The sequence below is a fragment of the Neovison vison genome, chromosome 3 (genome assembly GCF_020171115.1).
Source record: "Neovison vison isolate M4711 chromosome 3, ASM_NN_V1, whole genome shotgun sequence".
NCBI classification, from domain to species: Eukaryota; Metazoa; Chordata; class Mammalia; order Carnivora; family Mustelidae; genus Neogale; species Neogale vison.
In genome coordinates, this window is record NC_058093.1 from 32,742,473 (window position 1) to 32,755,189 (window position 12,717).

Below are 12,717 nucleotides of genomic sequence, written 5' to 3' on the forward strand. Positions count from 1 at the left end.
TGTTTCACTTACAGTTTTATTATATTTAATAGTGTGCTTTTATTTTCTGTGGACACGTATGTAATTTTAGTTACTTTGAGAAATAGTGTTTGTTTTTAAATTAATTTCACTATGAATATAAAATGGCAACCAAATAGAAGTAAATGTTTTGCGTTTAAACTGTTACACGATAGGTTTTACCACAGACTGTTACTTTTTGTTTTTGTAGTGCTGAGTGAGTAGATTTAGTTATGAAATAATTCAGAAATTAAATAATATGACTTTTTATTTGTTTTAATGGGAATTTTTAAAAAGATTTTATTTATTTGAGAGAGAGAGCATGAGAGGGGGGAGGGTCAGAGGGAGAAGCAGACTCCCTGCTGAGCAGGGAGCCTGATGTGGGACTCAGGCCTGAGACTCCAGGATCATGACCTGAGCCTGAAGACAGTCGTTTAACCAACTGAGCCACCCAGGTGCCCCTTTTTATGGCAATACCAATGTAGTTTTTACATGCTCCACATTATTTGAAACTATATTTTTTTGCCTTATTTTAATTAACTTCTGAGTGAGATATAAAAATGATTGCTGCTTGGTCTTCTTTTTCAGAGTTATTTAAAAAAAAAAAAAAACCTACCCTTTCCCCTTTTTGATAAAGGTTATTAATTAAGCATGGTGCCTGGATGGCTCAGTGAGTTAAAGCCTCTGCCTTTGGCTCAGGTCATGATCCCAGGGTCCTGGGATTGAGCCCCACTTTGGGTTTCTGCTCAGCGGGGAGCCTGCTTCCCTTCCTCTCTCTCTGCCTGCCCTTCTGCCTCCTTGTGATCTCTGTCTGTCAAATAAATAAATAAAATTTAAAAAAAAAGATGATTAATAGGCAGTCTTTTTTTTATTAGTGTATTTTCAGAAACATTTTAATTGTTTGAATTGTTTTCCTTTTTTAATTTAGCAGACATTCTAAAACAATAAACACTTCAGAAACCAGTGAAATTTTTTTATTTTTATTTTTATTTTTTAAAAAGATTTATTTATTTATTTGACAGAGAGAGATCACAAGTAGGCAGAAAGGCAGGCAGAGAGAGAGGAAGGAAGCAGGCCCCCTGCTGAGCAGAGAGCCTGATGCGGGACTTGATCCCAGGACCCCGAGATCATGACCTGAGCCGAAGGCAGTGGCTTAACCCACTGAGCCACCCAGGCGCCCGAAACCAGTAAAATTTTAAAGAGATTGTACAAATATGTACCCATTTCTTTTTCAAAAAATACTTAGAGTGTGGGTTCATGCAGAGGGAGGGGTAAAGAGGGAGGGAGAATGAGAATCTAAGCAGACTCCACTCTTGAGTGCTGAGCCTGATGTGGGGCCGAGTTCACGATCCCACGCCTTTGAGATCATGACCTGAGTTGAAACCAAGAGTCAGATGCTTAACTGACTGAGCCACGCAGGTGCCCCCAATACGTACACATTCCCAATGAAGTAAGCAAAAGCAAAAAAAAATGCTTTGCTTTTAATGCTAAATTTTATGAAGATACAACAGGATTATTCAGTATAATATGTGTATTTTTAAAAAGATTTTATTTATTAGAGAGACAGATAGTGACAGAGATAGCGAGAGAGAGCACAAGTTGGGGGAGAGGGAGAAGCAGGCTCCTGCTAAGCAGTGAACCTGACATGGGGCTCCATCCCAGGACCCTGGGATCATGACCTGAGCCAAAGGCAGACGCTTAACTAACTGACCATCCAGGCGCCCCTTAATATGTGTATTATTATATAATATAAAGCTAATTGCTCTGGCCATAAACATGAGTTTGTCATTACTGTATAAAATTAAACCTAACAGTTTTGAATTCAAATATTAACTCGAAAAGTTAAGAGAAAATGCTACTTTCTTTACTTGGCCAAACTTAAAAGTCAGGGTTTAAGTAGTGGGTGAGAGAATCTCTTGAATTGGCTTGTAGCCTTGGGTGAGCCTGACTCTCAGAATCTCACATTTCAGAATTGGGAGATTAGTCTGAATGACTTGGAGAATGCCATTCAGCTTCAAATTCTCTGATTTTTTTTTTTTTTTTTTAAGGTTTATTTTCCGAAAAGTCCGAGGCTTGCTAGGCGGAAATATTCGGGTTCTTTTATGTGGAGGTGCTCCACTTTCTGCAACCACACAGCGATTCATGAACATCTGTTTCTGCTGTCCCGTTGGTCAGGGATATGGACTGACTGAATCTTGCGGTGCGGGAACAATTACAGAAGGTTGGTGTTCTTCAAAGTGGTGTGTCCAACAAGAGGCTGGGGTGCACCTCCAGGCATTCTTTGGTAATGGGTTTTTTCTGCAGTATGAAGGATAAAAGTGGTTAAGGTATTTGTGTAGCAGAATGATGGTAAATTCTAAGTACTGTGATTATTGATAGTGTTTAGAATGTATTGGATACATCTAATAGTCAATAATTGATAGTTTCATGTTAGATTATAATATGTTCTACTAAAAGCTACTTGGAGTTCTGGAAAAGAAGTTTTAGTAACAAGCATTTGCTGTATTATATACACTTATTTTATTTCAGTTATTAAGTGTCTTTTTGTGAAGAAAAATAAACATGTTTTGTACAGTTGTTGAGGTATGTGTATTAAAGCTCAAACTCGGAAGTGGTTTATGGGGGTGGTCTGTGTAATAAGAGCAAAACCAGATTCCGTTTTAGAGAATATAATTTCTAGGGTTTATCATGGTGACATGATTGACGAGGCAGTCCATTACCCAAGTGGTTCCCAGTTGAATCCTGGAGTGCCTCATGAGTCCCTTTTATTGAGGAAAGTTATTTTGCTTCTCAGTACTTGGAAGAGCTACTTTATATTTTCTAGATACTGATAGATATTAAACTTCCTAATTGATCATTTTCCTTGTTTACGTTGAATGTTTCTATGTACCTTTCTTATGTCAGGTTTATCGTATACTACTTATGTATTTTCCTTTTTTCTATATTTTGGAAGCTATTTCTAAGTTTTGTTTTAAGATTTTATTTATTTATTTGACAGACAGAGATCACAAGCAGGCAGAGAGGCAGGCAGGCAGAGAGAGGAGGAAGCAGGCTCCCCGCTGAGCAGAGAGCCCGATGCGGGACTCGATCCCAGGACCCTGGGATCATGACCCGAGCTGAAGGCAGCGGCTTAACCCACTGAGCCACCCAGGCGCCCAGGAAATAAAAGTCTTAATTACATGCTTCTCTGGAAATAAAAGTCTTAATTACATGCTTCTCTGGTTCCTTCTGAGGATCCTTATGGCTTCTGTTTTTAAGATTTGTGTTGAATGTGATTAATCAGTTATAGCTTATGTTGTAAATAAAACAACCTATAAATTATTAAATAATCAACCTTTTCTTTCTGATACTTGAATGATCTTTGAAGAGGAAACATGATGAAATAAATAGTAATTCACAATAGTGGTGTGTGCTTTTCCCAGATCCTTGAAAGTTAATCTCCAACTTGGTCTTCTGAATTCCCACCTATGAGTTTAAATAGGATGATAGCCTAGGCTGCTGTCCAGGAGGCTTTAGAGGTCTCCCTCTGAAATCGTGATAGACGGGAGAAGGTTAGAGAGGCTGCATGTACCGCAAAGCCTTCTGGTCTGACAAGAAAGTGGAGTGGGTGTACACCATTGGGACCCATCATCCTTGAGGATAGGATCTCCAGACTCATGAGCCAGGTAGCTTCATGGAGTGAAGTGCGCCTTGAGGTAAGAAGATCCGTGATGGCAGTAAGGCAGGCAGGTAGGGGAGCTGGAGCAGGCATGCCCCGTCTGACGGGGACCCCAGTTGTTGCTGTGCTGGAGATGCGGGCCCTGTTGTTCCTGGAGGGTCCACACTTCTGTGTAAAATGGCTTGAGTTTTAAATGTCAGTATAACCAAGTCAGAATAAAAAGAAACCCTATGTGGGCCCCATAGCTTGTGGTTCACCAGTTTGTGACTCCTGCTTTTAAAGATTCTCTGGGGATGTCAGAGCGTTGGGATAAGTCATCATCTTTGGTAGAAAAATGAAGCTGTTTAGTCACCGCTGTAATCAAATACCTTTTTTCATTTGTATCTTAGTGTGGGACTACAATACTGGCAGAGTGGGAGCACCATTAGTTTGCTGTGAAATCAAATTAAAGAACTGGGAGGAAGGTAATAACATTTTTTTAAATTTATTTTTTATTTATTTTCAGCATAACAATATTCATTATTTTTTTTTAATTTTTATTTTTTCAGTATTCATTATTTTTGCACCACACTCAGTGCTCCATGCAATCTGTGCCCTCTATAATACCCACCACCTGTTACCCCGACCTCCTACCCTCCCCGCAGAGCATTAATCTGTATAATATTTAACCTTAAAGTTAGAACTGTGCTTTATTGTCTTACTTTAGGATATAAATCACCCACAAGTGCTTGTTTTTTGTCTAATAGAATTATTTTATCTAGAGCTATACTTGGATTTACTTGTTTCAAGAATGATTCTGAAAAGTTATAATTGCTTTTATTTTGCTTATTTTATTACATGAATGCAAGGCAGAATTATGGCAAAAAATTGAAATCTGCTAAACGATGTCAATAAATTAGGAATGATCATAAGTTTATTTTGTAGAAGCAAAAATAATAAAATTTAATCTCTGAAACAGGATTTTTCATATTTTTTCTTTTTTTCTTTTCCCTGATGATTTCAATCTATAATCATCAGAAGGAAATTTTTACTATGATTTTATAAAATCTGTTGTTTTGCCATTTAAATACTAATCACTTTTTTAAAAATTGCATTTGATTCTACCAGTGTGTATAGATTATTAGTGATTGGTTTCACTTTTCCTTTATACAAAATAAATATTCTGAAGGTTTGATGCCATTTTTCATTTCTCTTTTAGCAGAATTAGTGAAAATGGTTGACAGATTTAAACTTGGAGTCATTCTGAGTTTTATAAGGCATAAATCTCTTAAATATAGTGTAATTTGGTTTTACAGTGTTGTGTTTTACTGAATACATGATTTAGTACTTGTATCAGGTATATAAGAATCTCCACAGAGTCTCTAAAGGAGTTTACCTTGTAGTACACATGATTATTTTATACCACAGGTGTTGGATTTTTTTTAGTGTAATGTTTGCTTGGAATAGTAGCTTAAAAGTGTCAGTGCTTATGTGTAAGCAACTGAAATGTTGCACCTAGTTTTACATTAATGAGTTTTGTTCATTTATACTGTCTGCCTCATTTCCTTTTGGGAAACTCTAATTGGATTAAAATCAGATGTTCCTATATAGAAACTAACAGTTTCTAATTTTCACATGATGTATATAGAAATAAAAATTTAGAATTAACTCTTAATTATTTTGTGTTTATTAGGTGGATACTTTAATACTGATAAACCACACCCCAGGGGTGAAATTCTTATTGGTGGCCAAAATGTGACACTAGGATACTACAAAAATGAAGCAAAAACGAAAGCTGATTTCTTTGAAGATGAAAATGGACAGAGGTGGCTCTGTACTGGAGATATTGGGGAGTTTGACCCTGATGGTTGTTTAAAGATTATTGGTGAGCCAACTAATATATATATATTTTTTATATATATATATATTTAATATATATAAAATGTATGTATATATACCCCCCCCCCGACAATGGATGTTTCTGAAACAGTTTTGCAAAAGAGATAACTGTATATCTCTGGAATATAAAATAGAGACTCTGAAGAAATTTTAAGGCTTGACATTTTAGGAGATCTCAAAATCTGTTAAATAGCAGTGATATTTTTAATTACTAGATAACCCTGAAGGAATCAAATTCTTAGTAGGGAATATTTATTTTTTGTATTCTTTGGTATCTAAAGTTTATTGGACATGGCTCTCCTGTTGGAACCATGTCCTGGCCTTGCCTGTGAGATAAGGAAGGCCTGGCAGTTGGAGTACTATGACCCATGGGGCAGAAAATAGCTCCCTGCCTTCCCTCTTAACATTCTTTTTCTCAGTTAATAGTGTTTCTGTCCTAGTCATGCTACCTAGAAACCTGGGCAGAGCTGAGACTCTTCAGTGAGCTCCCCATGTGTTACCCATGTTCTGCTGATTTACCAGGTGAAACATGCCTCAAGGTCATTCTGTTCTGGCAGCAGCTCTTTCTGCCCATGGGTCCTGTCCCCGTGGTTTAATAAAACTACCATTTTGCACCAGAAAAAAAAAAAGAAAAAAATCATTCTTTTCTCTCTGCCCTCTCACCATGACCATAGGTCAGGTCCACACTTTCTGTCACCCTGTTGCAAGTAATTCCTCTTTCTGGACATGTTTGTCCCCCTTAAATACACGCTTGAGCCTTCAGCATTGATCTCACTGGGCCGCTTTGCTGCTAAAAAACTAGTAGGGGCAGCTAGGCGCTCGGTTCAGTGCCTCTGTTCTGTAGCCAGATTCACCTCTCCGCCTCCCCCCCTCAGCCCCTCCCTCCCCCCAAGTGCTACGGAAGTTCAGGCTGACCTACCTGTCTATTGTTTACCAGGGCCTGTGCACTTGGCTACCGCCTTTCTTTCCTAGAGACTCTGCCCAGGCCTCACTTGGTGGGAATTCTTTCCAGATCAGCAGGTTGGACAGGCTTGACCCTTACCGTTACCATTCTGTGTTGAGGGGATTTGTTTCTCTCCAGATAGCACATGAGCTCTCACATGTCACTGAGAACTCTTCTCCTTCCTGGTGTTAATATGTCATAGGGAACATACCTGTTCAGCAGAACATGCCTGAAGTCCTGGAGGGACTCTTGACCAGAAACTGATTTTCTTTTTTGAAAGAATTTATTTAATGGTACTGAAATTAGGGCCTAATTTACTGTGCACTTTTAATTTTGGTGTAACTATTATAATAAACTTAATTGGTAGCAAATTACTTTGGGAATGGCCAGTATTCATGTGTATTCAAGATATTTCTGTGCTCCCATGTGTCCCCTCCTGGCCTTTGTCCTGCACAGATCGTAAGAAGGACCTTGTGAAACTGCAGGCTGGAGAATATGTTTCTCTTGGGAAAGTAGAGGCAGCCCTGAAGAACCTCTCCCTTATAGATAACATTTGTGCATATGCAAACAGGTAAGAAAGTAGAATTCTGTTACTTTTACTTCAAACCTTTTGTGTGTTTTTGGCATTTCCTTCTTAGATGAATCTTCTTCTTAAAACTGTACTAAGAACTCTTCTTCCTTCGTATCTCTTGTCTCTGGGAGTGGCCTCTTCTCAGGAAAGCCAGTAACTGATTCTGTGCTTGGGACACTTACCCTCCTCATCCTCCTCTCTCTCTGTTTTCTGTTTACATCTCACTGCGGTGTCCTGTGTGATTGGGAGGGGAAGAAAGTCAAGTGTTCCTTCTTGCTGTCCTGGCATCCCCAGCAACACGTCTTTCCGCACAGGGAAGCTTCCCAGAAACAGCCCAGAGCATAGGGGAGTAGAGAAAGAAGTTGGAGGATAGTCTTCAAGCTGGACCCGACTACTTTGCACTAGACCTACTCCACACCTACTACCTTGCACTAGACTTAAGCCTGCTTGGGACCCTTGCCAAGGCTGGGGGGTGCTCTGCTTCAAGCTGTGTTAAGCTGTGGCTTAACTCCTATCATATCTAGTCCATAATGGTACAAGGCAGCTGGGAAGGAGAGTTTAAAGTTAAAAATCCTGGAAATGTATTCCTGGGAAATGTGTTGGAAATTCAGATTGGCACTCTGGTGACATTTTTCCCTAACAGTATTTATGTGGTAATGTCTCCAGTGTTAATGATCAGCTACTCTGTGGCCAGTGTTAATGATCAGCTACTTTGTGCTGCTGCTTGCTGCAGCAGTTGACATAATAATTATTATGAAAAGATAAAATCTGGTATCAGAAGAACCAATTTTGAAACAGACTTTAAAGATTAACTACATTGTATTATAAATTATTCTGCTCTTCAGTTAGCCAAGAGATGTTTTTACATTGTATTATAAATTATTCTGCCCTTCAATTAGCCAAGAGATGTTTTCTTCTGTGGTACTACAGTTCTGGCTTTTACTTGTGTGACATTAACCAGACTACCCTCTCTTCCTGATGCTGCTTGCCATTTCTTACTGCCATTGGCAGGTGTACCTATAGCTCTTTTATTAACAGTTCTCGTGATAACAAAAGAAAAAAGCAAATGTAACCACATTACTTTGATTTGCTGCCAAATTTCTTGAGATACAAATTTTTTTTTAACTTCTTTAAATATATTTTTTAAAGATTTTATTTGTTTGAGGGCAACAGAGTGTATGAGCAGGGGAGGGGGAAACAGAGAGAGGGAGAGAATCCCAGGGAGACTCTTCACTGAATGTGGAGCCTGGCATGGGGCTTGGTCTCAATGCTGAAATCATCACCTGAGCCGAAATCAAGAGTCACATGCTTGCTGACTGAGCCACCCTGGTGCCCCTAGATATAATTTCTATTTACATGAATTTTAATTTCTGTTTAACCTGTTAATATGAATTACTGATTTTTTTTAAGAGTTGAATTTTCTAATATTTGTAATTTTCTTTAAAAAAATGTATAAATGGAAGTATTCATAACACACATAGTTGAAATTTGTCATGAAATATCAGATGAAGGTTTATTTAGCAGGGAACTCTATCAGAGCCTTGAACATACTGTGAATCATGCAGTAGAAGTGGCATGAGGTGAGTGTGCTAAGTACCAAATAGGCGTCACGTATGTTCTTTAGCGCGGTTGTGGATCGATGACCGCAGCGTTGGTGGAATCGTTACTGCAGCTCACGCCCTGTGCCATTTAGATCCTTACCCCTTTATCCTTTCTATATTTCAGTTATCATTCTTACGTCATTGGGTTTGTTGTGCCAAACCAAAAGGAACTTACAGAACTCGCTCGAAAGAAAGGACTTCACGGGACTTGGGAGGAGCTGTGTAACAGCTGTGAAATGGAAAATGAGGTCCTCAAAGTGCTTTCTGAAGCTGCTATTTCAGGTCAGTGGCTGTGAAACAGACGGAGGACTGAGGCGGGAAGAGAAGAGAGTGCTCACGTTCACTTGTGCTGCCGTCACACGGCTTAGGTGATATCATTTCCTGCTCAGAAACCAGCTGTGTTTTCCTGCAGCTAGATAGAAGAGCAGACTTCACAGGCCCTTCCAGAGCACTCGCCTATCATGTGCTCCTATGACCCCCATGCACCAGTCCTTGTCCTTGTCCCCTTAGCTTTTGTCTTCTGGGTTCACCCTTTTTCTCCTTCTCTCAGCTGGGTCCTGGCCACCCCGGCCCATCCTCAACTGCCCAAGACTCTTTTCTGCATTTTCTACACTGTTAATGTGCTGGTAGTGGCTTGTATGGATGTGTCCTATCCCCCCTTTTTGCGTGTGTGTTGGGGGAGCCTGCAGTTGGTCGCTCTGGTGGTGACTGAATAATGCTGCTGTGAACATTCGTGTCCAAGGGGTTGTGCAGACGGGCTCCTTTCTCCTGGGTAGGTACTTCAGAGTGGAATTGCTAGGCCTTTGTCAACTTTGTTAAACCTTTTAAGAAAGTACTAGATTATTTTCCGGATATTATTATTATTTTTCCAAGTATTTTCCAAACTTATTTTCTAAAATTTTGGCATCATTTTATCATTCCCACTGGTGTTAGGTTCCAGTTTCCCCACGTCCCCGAAACACCTCTTACTGTCATCCTTTGGATTCTACTCATCCTAGTGGGTATGCAGTAGGGTATCTCTTGGTTTTGATATATATTTTTCTGGTGGCTAATGATGTCGGGCATCCTTTCTTGTATTTATTACCCATTTTATGTCTTCTCTAGAGAAATGTCTATTCAGATCCTTTGCCCATTTTTTTAAAGTGGGGTTGCCTTTTTATTACTGAGCTGTATAAGTTCTTTATGTATTCTAGAAATGAGGCCCTTACCAGATATGCAGTTTGTAAATATTTTCGCCCATTTTGTGGGTTGTGTTTTTACTTTTTTGATGGTATCTTTTGAAGTACAACAGTTTTAATTTTGAAAAGGTATTTTTTTTTCTTTTGTTGTTTGTGCTTTTGGTGTCCTGAGAAATCATTCCTAATCTATCAAAAAGAAACACCCTATTTTTTATTCCAAGAGTTTTATAGTTTCAGCTGTTAGATTTAGGTCCTCAGTCTATTTGAGTTCATTTTAATGTGTGAAGAAGAGATCCAACATCATTCTTAGGCAAAATTTGTATCAGGTTTACACCTGAGAAACAGTTAGTAGTTATCTATAAAGAGACTCACTGTGAAGAATTGGTTTATATGCTCTTTGGGGGTTGACTTAGGCAAAGCTGGAAATCGATAGGGCAGCTGGTTGGCAGCAGCTGGAAGTCCGACCACAGGCAGAATTGGTTTTTGTTTGGGGACACCTCAGCTCTGTTCCTACAGCCTTTTCAGTCCACCAAACCAGGCCCGCTAAGATGATCAAGGACAGTTTGCCTCACCTAAAGTAAACTGGTTGTAGACTTAATCATTTATGTACAATGTGTATTGCGTTAGAGTTCTGTTGACTAAGTGAGGACACTAGTCTAAGCCAGTAGATACATAAAACTGACTTTTCCAGTCTATCATTGCTCGTCTGCTTGGCACCCATGTACATCTCCTGAGAGCATAGTTGATTTCTAAGTAAGGACAGTAACAAAGACTCCCGCCTCATGAAGTAAAACTGCCCAGCAGACAGCTGAAAATACATTAACCTTTTTTGCAGAAGAAGATGCACACCCCTTGAGTGATTTTTGCTCTTATTCAGTGATATGCAGTTAGCTTATTTATACTTATTATGATAGGAGAATAAAAGGGAGGAAAATAAAAATATTTGCTTTTAACATATATACAAATACAACAAAACAAGAACCATTCCATAAGTTCTGAGGTCCAGGCCTTGCTGCTTTTGCTCACAGTGGTTTTCCCTCTAGGAGAACACTCCCGACATAGCTTTAGTCTTTGAAGAAGAAAACCTTGTTACGTCTATGTTTATAAGTTAGAGTTAATATATCTCTTTTGCTCCCAAGGTTCTTACACCATCAGTTCTTACACCACCATGTGTATGGTGTGTTTGTTTGTGTGTGTGTGTGTGTGTGTGTGTAATCATGGCTAGATGTTCATCTGTTTATCCTTGTTAGATTTTATACCACTTGAGAGCAGAAACTATTCTGTGTTTCTTAAAGAGTGTTTAAGAGTGTTTAGTAAAACGTTTTACACAGTAATTTTTTTCAATAAATATTTGTTGAATGAATGCTGGAAAACCTCTCCCTTTTCTCCCCTGTCTCCATCCCTCTCCCTGTGTCCAACCCTCTGCTACTGAGACTCTTACTGGTATCCAGCAGTATATAGAGACAGAGTAGTAAGCAAACATTCTGTCCTCATAGCTTATGCTGAATATTCTGATTTGATGACAAGATTCTCTTTAAACTCTATTACTTTTTGGTTTCTAAAGTGATCTCCTTATAATAAACTCAGAACATAGGTGTGTGGCATTTGCTTTTCCTTAATCATGGATCTTAACCTCTAGAGCTGTACAGTTTATAACTTGGTGTATAATTGTCCTACACATCTGTGTGCATAACCTTTATCTGCTATTAAAAAAATCCAAAAACTGCCTTTTTTTAAAGCCTAGCAATATATTGCAAATATCTTTATATACCCTACCGTGTAGGTCTTATTTTTAATGACTGAATTTTATTCCATTTTATGCCTGCATCATAAATTAATCTAACTTACTCTGTTGATGGCCATGTAGATTTTTAAAAAAATTTTGCTTTTATAATTCTTATACATATCTGTATGTATCTATTTACTTCTAGTGTTTTTGAGGGATGGCTTATTTAGAAGCAAGATTCATGGGATGTTGTGCATTTTGATGCGTGCTCTAAGACTTTAGAAAAGTTACATTGTTTGCCAGGAATTTTAATTGCACGTTTTTTATGCCTCTGCATTTTCATTCCCCCCCCTGCCCTTCTACCATCTCAGCAAGTCTAGAAAAATTCGAAATTCCAGTAAAAATTCGTTTGAGCCCGGAACCGTGGACCCCGGAAACTGGTCTGGTGACAGATGCCTTCAAGCTGAAACGTAAAGAGCTTAAAACACATTACCAGGCGGACATTGAGCGAATGTATGGAAGAAAATAGTTCTTCTCTTTCAGCATCGTTTGCTGCAGGGAGCTCAGATCAAATAGGAAAATACTTGAAGTGCATGTCTCCAACTGTGAGGCAAACCCTGTTCCTCGTAGTAAACCTAAGCTTTTACTTCTGACGTCGCCTGTTCCTTCTGACGTCACCGCTCTTACTGACGGGATTAGTAAAACATTAAGACAGCAAACTGGTGTCTGTCTCTTCTTTCTTCCCCCTTTCCAACTTACCACCTAGGCTGCACTTGTCAGCATGAGGACTTTGAATCATTTTGGGGAACAGTGATTTTAAAACCTCAAGTTTTTAAACATGATTTATATGTTCTGTATAATGTTCAGTTTGTAACTTTTTAAAGTTTGGATGTATAGAGGGATAAATAGGAAATATAAGAACTGGTTATTAGGGGGGCTTTTTTACTTACAGTATTTAAAATGCAAAGGTATGGATGTGAAATTATGTAAATTCAAACGCTTATGAATCAAATCATTGTTGAATAAAAGATTTGTTGCTGTGTAATTATTGTCTTGTATGCATTTGAGAGAAATAAATATACCCATACTTATGTTTTAAGAAATTGAGACTTTGTGAATATATGCCTGACAGCGTCTTCTATATATATTTATTTTTTATTAGGGA

The 12,717-nt window shown here is 38.6% G+C and overlaps 1 protein-coding gene across 3 annotated transcripts in view; it reads left to right on the forward strand.

Annotated features, from left to right (window-relative positions):
• The window catches only part of ACSL3 (acyl-CoA synthetase long chain family member 3), a 68,729-nt gene extending 56,074 nt beyond the window's left edge, over window positions 1-12,655 (forward strand). For all 3 annotated transcript variants that reach the window (XM_044241694.1, XM_044241695.1, XM_044241696.1), the window contains 6 exons: window positions 2,046-2,218; window positions 4,045-4,119; window positions 5,328-5,519; window positions 6,933-7,047; window positions 8,773-8,930; window positions 11,924-12,655. In XM_044241694.1, the coding sequence (XP_044097629.1) occupies window positions 2,046-2,218; window positions 4,045-4,119; window positions 5,328-5,519; window positions 6,933-7,047; window positions 8,773-8,930; window positions 11,924-12,081 (871 nt within the window). In that variant the 3' untranslated portion in view covers window positions 12,082-12,655. The remainder of the gene's footprint in view (window positions 1-2,045; window positions 2,219-4,044; window positions 4,120-5,327; window positions 5,520-6,932; window positions 7,048-8,772; window positions 8,931-11,923) is intronic.
• The last annotated feature ends 62 nt before the right edge of the window (window positions 12,656-12,717 follow it).